General features: G+C 43.8%; 1 protein-coding gene across 8 annotated transcripts in view; it reads right to left on the minus strand.

The window, feature by feature from the left end:
- The window catches only part of TBC1D1 (TBC1 domain family member 1), a 226,308-nt gene that overhangs the window by 97,688 nt on the left and 115,204 nt on the right, over nucleotides 1-13,416 (minus strand). For all 8 annotated transcript variants that reach the window (XM_028090212.2, XM_028090290.2, XM_028090227.2 and 5 more), the window contains 2 exons: nucleotides 8,555-8,646; nucleotides 1,535-1,645 (listed from right to left, as the gene is read on the minus strand). In XM_028090212.2, the coding sequence (XP_027946013.1) occupies nucleotides 1,535-1,645; nucleotides 8,555-8,646 (203 nt within the window). The remainder of the gene's footprint in view (nucleotides 1-1,534; nucleotides 1,646-8,554; nucleotides 8,647-13,416) is intronic.

Raw genomic sequence — 13,416 nt, forward strand, 5'->3', positions numbered from 1 at the left:
GTGGCCCACCCGAGTGAGGTGGAGGAGCACAGAACTCCCACGCTGTCCTGGGAAGGGAGGCATGGGGGCTGGCAGAGGCCAGACACACATACGGTGCACTGGCATTAGGGTCCCTGCCGAGAGATGCTATGGTTGGCCAAGGAGATGAAAAACAATGTCGGACAATGTATGTGAGCTCTGTGAGCTCAGGAAAGGGACCTGACTGCCAGCGCCAACTGGAAGACAGGAATCTGGGGAGAGTAAAACCACATCACGGTTAGGTGACCAGAAAAGCAGAGGTGTTTAAAGGGAGGGGGTGCGCCATTGAGCATTAAAGCCCCTGTAGAACACATCAGTTAGGCATTTTATAAAAAGGCAATATACAGGGATGCCTGGTGGCTCAGTCGGTTAAGCGCCCAACTCTTGGTTTCGGCTCAGGTTATGATCTCACAGTTGGGAGATCGAGCCCCAAGTCAGGCTCTGCGTTGGGCACGGAGTCTGCTTAAGATTCTCTCTCTCCCTCTGCTCCTTCCCCACCTTCCCAATCTCTCTCTCTCAAAAAAAAAAAGACTGCAGTGCATGGGTGGCTCAGTTATTTCAGCGTCTGCCTTCTGCTCAGGTCATGATCCTAGGGTCCTAGGATCGAGCCCCATGTTGGGCTCACTGCTCAGCAGGGAGCCTGCTTCTCCCCCTCCCTCTGCCCTCCCCACTGCTCATGCTCAATCTTAAATAATAAAAAATAAATAACATCTTAAAAAAAATAAAGACCATTTACTTTTGGAAAATTAAAGATTTTTTGGACATCTTTCAGTGATATTTCTCTAGATTTTCTGACTTACAAGGAACTTAAATACAAAATGCACACCTGAAACTCTACTGGTTATCATGAATTGACTTACACAGAGTCTAAGGGATATAAGAACATGATACGTGACACCACGTGTATGGAATCCCAGACTCGGAGCCCCACCTTCGGGCACAACACCCCGAGACAGAAAAGCTGAACAATGCTTGTGCCCAGAAGAGGAAGGCAAGCCGATTCAGGACCTCCAGCATGTGAAACAGAATTAATGCCAGTCTGGTACGTGGATGCTCATGCGCCAGGCTCCCTAGCGCAGCACCCGACCTGTCAGCACAGTTACCTTACATTCACATAGTCCTGACATTCCAAAGAAACTCCGGGCACCTTACAGAATTCTGAAGGCACCGATGCAAGGTCATTCCTGTTTTCCCGGGGAGAGGGGGGAGGTGACAGAGACGGGCTCCCTGCAGGTCAAGTAGCTTGTTGTGGCAGTATCTGCTCTCCAACTTCCTTCTTGAAGCTCTACAGCCGCCCTCTTGCTGGGAACGCCTGCTCCACCCGCCCCGTGAGGCAGACGCAACTACCCTCACCGCCTACAAGCACAGTCTAAATATTTCCAAATTTCCCCTACATGTGCAACAAGTAAAAATAAAACACAGGGAGAAAAAGAGTTTCAGAACTTGAGAAAATCCTCAAGATTCTGTTTTACACAGCATCCTGGTAAAATTAAAAGAGGGGGAAAAAATGCCATACCTGCTTTATCTCCCCAATATGGATGTGACCTTTTTGTTTCTCTTCATATAAACATCTCAGGAAAGAAATAATCAGTTCATTCTCTCGCTGTTCACTTCTTGGTCTCGATTTCTTAAAAAAAAAATATATATTACATTTATTTTTAATTGTCAACAAAACTGCTAAACCATGCCTTTGAAAATGCTAAACAGCTTCCACCCACCCGTTATAATGGCTGCTTTTACCCAATCATCTCACTAGGGGGCACCAATGATCCTAGCTAGACATGGACACCATTAAGGGACAATGGAGCCAGTGGGCCAGATTCAGCTTTTGACCTCTGATGTCCTTATACCTAAAATAAATATTTCAAATCAGATGGAAGCACAGACAAAATATTTAATAAATAAGTTGTCTTGAAAACAAGAAAAGAATAAAATCTGTGTAAACATGTCCAGAGGTCAAGAGCCATAATGGCCACATGTTTATAAACTTTTATGGCTAGGGAACTGGAAAGGAAAACAGCAACTGGATCCAGGGTCATGGTCCCACACATCCAAAGTGCTGTTCAGCATGAAGCACTTTCTGCAAGCCCCACAAGGCCTAAACTTGCATGCAATGTTTCATGGCATTGACTCACTTTTTTTTTCTCCTTTCTTTTTTAAGGAAATTCTCCCTACATCTTTTATTTTTCAGATAAGTAGTGGCAAAGCACACTGAACTAGAAATCAGGATACGTAGGTTCTGGGTGCTGCCACAACAAGATTACATGACCAAAGGCGAGTCATGTAATCTTAGCTTCCTCATCTGCTCAAAGAAAGATTATGCACAAAATAAACTCCAAGGTCCCAAATTCTTTAGATCTGAAACATCAGTGTTCATTTTTAGACCATGTAATTTAATGTGTTATTTTCTCTGAAAATGAAGAAAAAAGTTATTCTGAAGACAAAGCTTCTAGCCTTTAAACCTTGAAAATAAAGGTTTCTGAAGAGTTTATTTGAGAGTGTGAGAGAGAGAGAGAGAGAGAGCAGGGGGAAGAGCAGAGGGAGAATGAGAAGCACACTCTGTGCTGAGCAGGGAGCCTTCCAGCTGGTGGGCGTCATGGCAGCCCCGGGACTCCAGGATCATGACCTGAGCCGAAGGCAGACACTTAACCAACTGAGCCACCCAGGGGCCCTGAAAATATGGTTTTTCATAATGATGATTATCCATTTTCCTGCTCCCCACCCCCCATTCCAAACTTCTAGCCTGCTCTTCAAAACAAAGGCTGTAATAAATCAATCAACTATACAACCATCTAGTCTGGATCAATGCCACTCTTGGCAACCTCCTCTGAGCTAACCTAGAAACAATGATTTTACCCTTCGTGTCACAGGTTTTAGAAGCAAAGGTAACACTAACCCAGACCTTCTGGTATTCCTGCTCTTTAAAAAAATCATTTAAAATGTAAGTTGTTCCTAAAACTGAAGGAAAAGATAGTAAATCATTAGAAGGGGTTGTTTTCACTGAGGACTTGCTACTCTTTAAATTTCACATTCAAGGATTGAATATCTTAGAACAGATGCTCTCAATCTCGATTCCAAGCCGTGAACCTTGATGTTATGAAGTTTTACATGTTTATGTAACAAGTGCATTTTTCCAAAGAAAGTTCCCTTCAGATCTTCAAGAAAGGAAAAGGACAATCATATACCACAATCCCAACTTTATACTGAGTACCCCAAGGAGGTGATGGATACACGGTGAGTCTACACACCCAGGAGGCATGAGGAACTCTCTCATTCACTGCTGATGGGACTGCACAATGACACAGCAGCTGTGGGGACCAGTTTGACAGCTTCTTACCAAACCAACCATGCCCTTAGCACTCGATCCAGACAATCACACTGCTTCCTATTTACCCGAACAAGCTGAAAATTTATGACCATACTAAAACCAACACACAAATGTTTATAGCAGCTTCATTTATAACTGCCAAAACTTACGAGCAACCCAGGTGTCCTTCAACAGTGAATAAACAAATTGTGACACATCCATAAAATGGAATATTAGGGGCACCTGGGTGGCTCAGTTGGTTAATAAGCATCTATTTGCCTTAGGCTCAGGTCATGATCCCAGGGTCCTGGGATGGAGTCTCACAACAGGCTCCCTGCTCAGCAGGAGAGTCTGCTTCTCCCTTTGCCTCTGCTCCTCCTCGTGCTCGCACTCTCTCTCTCAAATGAATAAATAAAATCTTTAAAAAAATGGAATATTATTCAGCACTAAAATGAACTATCGGGCCATGAAAAGACACAGAGAAACTGTAAATGCATTTTGTTAAGTGAAAGCCAATCCACTGCACGCTGTATGATTCCAACTGTACAACATTCTGGAAAAAGCAAAACTATGGAGATGGTAAAAGATCAGTGGGGACCTGGGGTTTGGGGGAGAGGGGAGAAATAAACTGACGGGAGCATAGAGGATTTTTAGGGTAGTGAAAAAACAATTCTCTTTGATCCTATAATGGTTGATACATGTCATCATACATTTGTTAGAACCCAGGGAATGTACAACACTGAAAGTTAAACCTAATGTCAACCATGGACTTCAGTTACTAATAATGTATCAATATGGGCTAACCAATAGTAACAAATGGACCACACTAAGACATTAATAATAGGGAAAAGTGGCCTGAGGGTAAGGCTGGGGTGTGAGAGGTTATATGGGGACTCTGTATTTTCTAGCCACTTTTTCTATAAAACATAAAACTGCTGTAAAAAAAAGTCTATTTTTTTTTAAGTCTAGGAAAGAGGAACAGACAGGAATTAGGGGCTGCCTCTGAACAGACATCTAAGAGTTGGAACCATTCCTTCTTCCATAACTTTAATTAAATATTTGGGGCTGTTCTCACAAGAAAATGTGTATAAGCAATTGCTTATTTCAAAGTCTCAAAAAAGGTTAAAAATGCAGTAATAAGAGGGGACATTTTCTTTTCCTCAAAATATACAAGAAAGAAGTTGTCCAGATGGACAGAAAATGAGACAACAGAGCACCATGTACTATCACAGTCATCAGAAACTGAAGCAAAGGAGGAAATGCATCAGGGAGGTCGTGAAACATCACAGAGGAAAGTCAGTAAGGTCAGAAATCCACATCCATGATATCCTACAAGGTCAAAAAATAAATCCTTCCTTCCTTAAAATAACTGAAATGTGACTAGGGTCTACTCTTCTATTGAGTTCAAATGATTAACAAGGTGTCCCACCACCCTCCACAGTTGCAACTCATTCCTTTCTACAGGTGATTTAATTTTACAAACACATTAGTCAGAGAGACAAGTCTGAGGAAAATGATGGGGAATCCAGTTGGATAGCATCACTTTGCAGTTAAAAATTAACTTTTATAGGGGTGCCTGGGTGGCTCAGTCGGTTAACTGGCTGCCTTCAGCTCAGGTCATGATCCCGGGGTCCTGGGATCTAGCCCCATGTCCAGCTCCCTGCTCAGCGGGAAGCCTGCTTCTCCCTCTCCCTGCCACTCTGCCTACTTGTGCTCTCTCTCAGATAAATAAATAAAATCTTTAAAAAAAATTAACTTGCTTATAAAAAATCAATCTGCAGTGTCAGGGGCGCCTGGGTGGCTCGGTCACTAAGCGTCTGCCTTCGGCTCAGGTCTTGATCCCAGGGTCCTGGGATCGAGCCCCGCATTGGGTTCCCTGCTTGGCAGGAAGCCTGCTTCTCCCTCTCCCACTCCCCCTGCTTGTGTTCCCTCTCTCACTGTCTCTCTCTGTCAAATAAGTAAATAAAATCTTAAAAAAAAAAAAAAAAAAAGATCTACAGTGTCAGAAGTCAGGATGGTGTGTCCCTGGGGGCAATACCGAGGTGGGGGGTAGTGGGGGGAGATTCTGAGGAGCTGGAAATGCTCTATTTCTTTCTTTCTTTTAAAGATTTATTTATTTGAGAGAGCGAGAATGAGAGAGAGAGAGAGTACATGGGGTGGGGTTAGAGGGAGAAGCAGGCTTCCCGCAGAGCAGGGAGCCCGATGTGGGACTCGATTCCAGGACTCCAGGATCATGACCTGAACCGAAGGCAGTCGCCCAACCAACTGAGCCACCCAGTCGCCCCTGGAAATGCTCTATTTCTTAATCTTCATGCTGGCAGCCAGCCATTCATCTTTTTATAAGATGAATACTCATAAAAATTCACTGAAACACTCACACCACTGATTTGTGTACTTTTCTCCTGTTATATTTCATTTAAACAAATACAAAACAATTGATTGCCTGTTAAAGGTAACAAAGCCAGTTCTGCCACATGCTTCTTGACTTCTAGGAGAAGGCCTATGAATTGGACGTAAGAGTGACTGGAAACTCAATTTCCAATGCTGAGTGATGAATACCGGAATGCTGGAATCTACGGTCTTCGGAGTACTTAAAATGGCAATGCTCACTTGGACACTACTTCCTAACATCTTTTTATAACGTTATAATCAAATCTTATAGGAATTAATTTTAAAGCCATGGAGAATCCAGCTAAGTTGATATTCTTCAAAAAGCGGAGGGAAAAACAGCTCCTCTATTAATCTTTAAAACTCGTGAAAAATCATGCTCTTTAATCATTATTGACCCCCACTAAGTACAGATCGACTTGATTTATCCACTCAGTATTAATTCAGCCATTCCCTGAAATACTCTCATTCTGAAGAAGAGAGTTGGACTTTGGAGGCATTTCCTTTACTAGCCCTACTTGGGCTGGAAAGCACCAAAGGGGACCGACCACCAGACCCCGTGGGCCGCCTGCACAGCTGCACAGTGAGATATGCTTGAAGATTGTGTTTCCTAAGGTCATCAATTAGACAGTGGCTCTGAAGTGTCAGGAGTCCCCTGACAAAAGGGTTAACAGGTCCCCAGGCTCATCTGGCACCAAGTTCTCTCAGTGTGCTCAAAGTCAGCCCGCACGTGGCAGCGACAACCTCCAGTGACACGTACACGGCCATTACAGATTTCTGTTCTTCATGTCCTGTGTGGTCTGCCCTTCTTTCTCTGCATTAAGCATTTATTTACAAAAACCCTGATTATGTATGCTTTAACTAAGTAATCATGTACCATTAATTTCAGTCGTAATTACATTTGTCTTATGAAGATATACCCTTGGAGAGTTCTTCAGAAATAAATTACCCTCCAGGAAAACTGTACAAAGGAACGTCTTAACCTTTCTGTTTACAAAAGGGCTCCTGACACTGCAAAGCCACCTTTTTCTTTATGATCTTTTTGAAAGGTATGATTTTCAAACACATTAGCAGGTGCTGCTACCTAGAAAGAAACTTGGTTTATAAAATGTTTCCTAAGAACCAAGAATGGTCATTGAAAATAATTCAATGAAACCCTCAAGCCGTTAGAAGAAGAGATCCATGTCAAATTTTATCATTTAAAAGGAAGAGCCGCACTTACGATGATGGAGGACAAAGAGCTGGCTTTTCACACCCAGCGTCCCTTCCCTTTGGTCTCTAAGCCAACTGAGTTATAGAGCCTTCTAGAACAACACATAGGGGCCCCAAGATATTAACTGCATGCACTTAAAAACAAAAACAAACAAAAACCTGTGTCATCATTTTTCTCTAAAGTCTCTTTTCCATAATGCACTGGATATCTAAAATTTTAGATCAAAGAGAATCTTAGAATCACATCCATTAGGAATTTCTCATTGCTGAACAACACTTTATTACCTATGCTGAGTCACTGCACTGTTTTGGGATGGCTACACAGTGCTAAATAAAATGCACATTAGGGGAAGAATGTGCATCTCCTAAGCTTGCCGCAAAGATGTTCCCCAAAGTGGCTTGATAACACTTGACTAGCAAGTGGACCGGCATCATGGAAAAAGGCCCCAGGCTCCATGGTAAATGCATTAACAGTCAGAAGCAAACTGCCTATCCATTTATGAATTCCAAGTACAAATCACACTAAGTTTTTCTGAGTACTGTGTCCTCAGAACTCTAAAGATCCTTCAAGAAAAAACAAAGTAGCCTGTCTCAGGTTGATTCAGAAGAAAACAAGAAAATGTAAAGGCAACTGGAAATTGTGAAAATTACATTCTAAGCTACTTATGAAAGTGAAAAACCTTCCCATGCTTTTCTTCTCCGAACATGTGTCACTCCTGCCAGAAAATGAAAATGGATCACGGGCCTGAGTGTACAGTCCTGCACCCACTGAGGAGGCGGAGAGAACTCCCCATCCAGAGCTGCCAGCCCTCTTGATTTGCTTAATAGACTCCTCTGCAGGACCCCTGCCGCTCTCCTCCCTGCAAAAAAAGATATTTATTCTTTGTTCTGATGTGCTTTCCTCCCTACAAAAGTGCCAGGAAACATTAGAAAGTGCCCCTTGGCTGAAGCAGACATGAAATCTGTGATGAGCTCATTAAAGATTCATAATGAACACAGAACAGGCATTCCAGCACACGCAGCGTGGTTTCCCCAAGCTACGCGGCATCTACATGCAAGGACAAGAGCGAGTTTCCAGAACACCGACGAGCCTGGCTTTGGTTTTGTATTTTGTTTTTATGTTTAGGTTTGACACACAGTTCTAAGTAAATAACATCATCTCCATCCCTTTCCAACACTGAGGAAGAAGGCAGGAACCACCAATGACCAAGTTCACATATGAAATGCTGTCTCTGCCCACTGCCACACTTTGGGGCTGGGACCCCAAGCAGGAAGGGGCTGGCAGAAGCTTCCCGTGGAGCAGAGGAGTGCTCGGGGACCAAAGTCCACGTCTTCCGTCTCCTGGGCTGAAGGCTCTTTCCACTGTGCGATTCCTTTCGCTCATTCCAAAATTTTTTTAAGGCAGGAGTTTTCTGGGTTAGTCGCGTTTACCGTGAAAACCAAGACCTGGTGGGAGACTGCCGTCTGACCTGGCCCCTGCCCAGGGCTGCTAAGCCTAAACCAAGGGGAACTCGGGGCCACTTCCTCTGAGCTGTGGCAGCTCTGGTTTGCTATTTTTCGTACGTACCATCTCACAGGTAAGCTGCTTAGCTCTGCTTCCAGTCTAGCAATTAGAAACTCGTACTTTACCTGAACCTCTTCAAAAATAGTTGCTTGCTCCTGATTAGTTAATGTCGTCAGGTGCTTCTGGAGTTCTAGTTTGGTTTTGGAAGAATTCATTCCTATTAAGAAAAAAAGAGACAGGAAAACACTCTATGGAGAAGTTACAAGGCAGTAAAACTTCCGTACTCGTGCTTTTTTACGTCCTTACCCACTTACTCCAGGCTTCTGAAGTTTTCCAGACATTCTACTCAGTAATATCGTTCATGATGGTGATGATGACAATATGTTTTAGTCCAGCCCTCATTCGCCAGGCACGATCTTAAACATTAGGCCTGCCTCATTTAATACTGAGAACAGTCAATGAGGATGCTCCAGTTATCCCCATTTTGCAGTTAAGGAAACCGAGACCCAGAAAGCTGATGTGATCTCCAAAGACCACCATACTGGGCCCCACCTCAGGTCTGCGCAGTTCCGAATTTTTCTTTTCTCCACCACTCCGTATTAGAACACCTCATACAATCGAACACTGTCCTCAGAAAATAGATTCTCATGAGTATTTATATATAAACTTGACAACTCAAGGAAAAACAACTACTGCTCCATTTGAAACATGTTTCTCTTCCACAGTAGGCTCCTCCGCATAAAACTGATTCATGTCGCTAACAAGCTCCGTTTTATCACCACTTGCATTAACAGTCTTAAGCCCATCTAATTACCATTACAGAGGATTGCGAGGAAAAGTTAGAAAGTCACAATCTTAGTGCCAATGAGAAGCTGATACTCCGGAAAATTGTTTCTCCACATAAATATGGCTTAGATCCTGCTTTGCCTTTTCTTGGTGCTGGAGATAAATGTTACACATGCTGAGAAGATTTAGAATGAAAGGATTTGCTGACCGAACTACCGTGGGAAAACTGCCGCCGCTGAGTACTTTTATTCCAAAGGCAATCCACACCTCACCCACCTGCTGCAGCTCCCTCCCCATCCCCCGCCCCCCAGCTGAGGAGGCTGGGCGGCTGGGCAGGTGCTTGGCCAAGGCTCTGTCCCGGAGGACACTGTGAATACATCTACACGGCTTAAGGATGGCCAGGAGGGGACACCTCTGAAGTCTGGAACCAGGACTTGGAAATCAAGCCTCTGTTTTACACAGGTGTTTGCTGAGGTCTAGAGAAGCCAGGTGACTTGTCAAAAGTCAGGAGGCCGATCAGCAGCCAAGCCTGCCGCAGAGCTGCTGCCTCCCCACCCCCATCCCCACCCCAGGGCGGCTGGACGCAGAGCCGCCACCCTGCTCACAGCTCTGCTGGAAGCTGCGCCCCTCCTCAAACTGCAGGGGCTATCTCAGCTTCCGGGATGTCCCTTCTCCCAGCAGCACCCCCCGCCTTAGTTTTTGCCAAGAAAATCCTATAAAAATAAAAGCCAACACTTCTGAAGTGATTGCTATGCCACTATGTGCATCATCTCAATCCTCAAAACAATCCCTGAGTGGGCACCATTTTTAGTAATTCCAATGTATAAATGAAGAAACTGAGACACAGGCAAAGTCCAGCATTTTGTCCGAGGTCATCGGCTAAGTAAGGGACAGAGTTAGGCTCTAAACCATGTCCGTTTACCTCCGCAGACGGCTCATGAACTCTCCACTGCCTCCCTTTGCCCAGGGAGTCAAGTCGCCTGACCCACAGGTGGCTTCAGTCCTAAAGTGAATGCAGAGGTGGATGAAGTGCAGAAAAGACAGATGGGTTTTGTCAGAACGCAATTCAGGGACTCTTCCAGCAAGCTGGCAGGTCATACAAGCCAGGGAAAGAGAGAGATGGTTTTACTGCACTAACTACTTAAATGTTGAATCAAAACAGTGTTTAAATTTACGAGTAAAATGAACAGTCATCATTAACCAAAAGGCCTCTCCGCAGGTCTCTGACACAATGTCATAAGCATCCTATTTTGGACATACATGTATTGTTTGACGAGACACTCACATGTGGAGAGAACCCCCAAGCTCTAAGAAAAGTTTGACCCATTACACAACAGACTAACAGTATAATAGAATAATTACACAACAGACTAATTATATACCTCTAACAATCAGGCCACAATACAGACTACTCTTCATATTCAGCGGGTATGAAGAGATTCTTTGACGAGTTTTATCCTTGCCGTCAGGATGCCTCACCTCAGGAGGTCCCTGCTGCCCCACCTCAAACAGGAGGTGAGGTTTCTGACCCCACCCCCCAGGCCCCCATGCCTGGCTCTCCACTCCATGTTTACAGTGAACCTTCCATGTGGCTTCTCAGCAACGTCAGCCACTGCTGGCTGGTTTCTGCAGGAAGAAGGTGGCACCCCCCACGTGATGCCAAAAGGCTTTACAGGGGGAAGGGATGCAAGGAACAACAGAGAAAAAGGTAGCCAGAGTGAAGGGCGTTCCAGAACTACAACCCCTTTAGCCCGGTTGTTAGTGAGGTCACCTTCACACCATTAGTGCAGAAAAGGCTCTTACTAAGGGAGCTCTGATGAACGGCTTTGCTCTGCCAGAGGCAAATTTACTTAGACAGCAAAAGGAAAACTCAATTCAACTTTCTTCCTTTTTAGTGAACATATAATTCATTCTAGTAATTCCCAAAATGCTCTGCTCAACTTTAAAATAAGCAAAATGCTAAATAAAGCACTGGAGGAGTTGCTCAGAGTTCAAATTCAGACCCAAGCAAAGCTGCACGTCTTACATGTTGTGAGTGGAGTGTCCAACATGATCGGTGGGTAGAGTGTATGTACTCTTTTATAAATGCTGGGGCATAACCCGACTACATCAATTGATTAAGAAAGCAGTCTTTAAGTCTTCCTTTCTGTGGCCGTGTCACTGGTCCTCTCCCCAGTGTATGGAGATCCTGGCCAGAGCCTGACTTCCTATTACAGCTATTCTTACAGGAACATACAATGAGCTTTCATAAACCGCTTCACTCTACTTATGAGGAATGCACTATAGCAAAGAGCAAGGGCCTCAAAGTGTTCGTAAAACTAGCATCACCCCAACAAAGGACACATCTCCCCTACTATGGATGCCTGTAATACTGTGCCCTCTTATACTTAAGAAATGATTCCCATCAGGCAGGCAAAACACCAGCCTTCTAGTTGTGCTATCAAGAATGTTTCTACATTAGCAGAGCTTTCTGCATTGCTTGGGTTTTACCAGGTAAAAAGACGAATTAAATAATAATTCCAAAATACAGCAGCAAAATCCCTACCCTGACTGAACTTTTCAGCTCTCACTTTCTGAAAGCTAAGCCAGACCACAGAAAGATTTATCAAGTAGAACTCTGGAATCCTTCCAGTCCTGCAGATCACGGTCTGCTTTATCTTCAAGGTCAACATTGTCATTGGCTTCTTAATAAGCTCTTAAGGGACATTTCTGTCATCGTTTCCCTTATCTTGACAACCACTAAGGGAAGGGTTAGTGATCCTTTCAGATGAGATCTCTAGGTAAAGCTCAACTTTTCTCCTTTCCAGCTATATTCTGTATAATGTCAGCAAATAGTAACAACTAGGGAAGCACAGTTCAAAATATTAATCATCTTGATTCATTTTAAAGAGCACCTATAATGCCAGCAAATGAGTTTTTGAAACTTCAGGTAATAATTGTCAATTTAGCTCATTTAAAAAGGGAAATCAGATACCACTGCACACCCATTAGGATGGTTATCATTAAAAAAAAAAACGGAAGAGAGAAAGTAACACGTGTTGGTCAGGATGTGGAGAAATGGAACACTTGTGCACTGCTAATGGGAATGTAAAATGGTGTAGCCACTGTAGAAAATATAATGGCAGTCCCTCAAAAAATTTAACACGTAATTACCATACGATCCAGCAATTCTACTTCTGCGTATATTCCCAAAAGAACTGAAAACAGGAACATGAAGAGATACTGTACACCAACTTTACAGCAACATTATTCGCAACAGCCAAAAGGTGAAAACAATTCAAACGTCTATGGACAGACGACTAGACACTGTGGTACAGACACACAAGGGGATAGTAGACAGCCTTAAGACAGAATGAAATTCACGCTACAACATGAATAAACCTAGGAGATGTTACACTAAATAAGCCAGGCACAAAAGGACAAAAGCTGTATGATTCCACTTAGATGAGGTACCTGGAGCCCGTCATGCTCACAGAGACAGAAGCAGAATGGTAGCTGCCAGGGGCCGGGGCAGGGGGCCTGGAGAGTTAACAGCTTAATGACTTTTAGTCTGGAAAGATTACAAAGCTCCAGAGATGGATGGCGGTGGTGGCCTCAAAACAACGTGAAGGTACTTCACGTCACTCGAACTGTCCACTTTAAAAAGGTTAAGATGGTCAATTTTACATGATGTGTACTTTTACAACAATTATGAAAAAAAGGGAAATGAAATCTAAATAGTATAGAGTTTTTCTCGACCCAAGTAGTGCTTATTAAAAGTATTCTAGGGACATGAGGGCGCCTGGGTGGCTCAGTCGGTTAAGCGACTGCCTTCGGCTCAGGTCATGATCCTGGAGTCCCGGGATCGAGTCCTCCATCGGGCTCCCCGCTCAGCGGGGACTCTGCTTCTCCCTCTGACCCTCTTCCCTCTCGTGCTCTCTCTCTCTCTCATTCTCTCTCTCTCAAATAAATAAAATCTTAAAAAGTATTCTAGGGACATGGGAAATGATCAAATCTGGTTTGGGATTTTTTTGGTTTTTGTTTGTTTTTTACAATAACATAGGTTGTTTAAATCCTGTGACCCCCCCTCAGAATCACACACAATTTAGAAATCCTCCTATAAATGGAAAAAAAATGTAAAACCAAAAAGAGAGAGGAATGAACCCCTTCAATGTCGGGTTCCCTCAGAGGATCATCATGGCGGGTTTACCCTGGTTCTCTT

Source organism: Eumetopias jubatus, unplaced genomic scaffold, assembly GCF_037043125.1.
Source record: "Eumetopias jubatus isolate StellerSeaLion01/CBP00866 unplaced genomic scaffold, mEumJub1_p1.0 scaffold_2, whole genome shotgun sequence".
Lineage (NCBI taxonomy): Eukaryota > Metazoa > Chordata > Mammalia > Carnivora > Otariidae > Eumetopias > Eumetopias jubatus.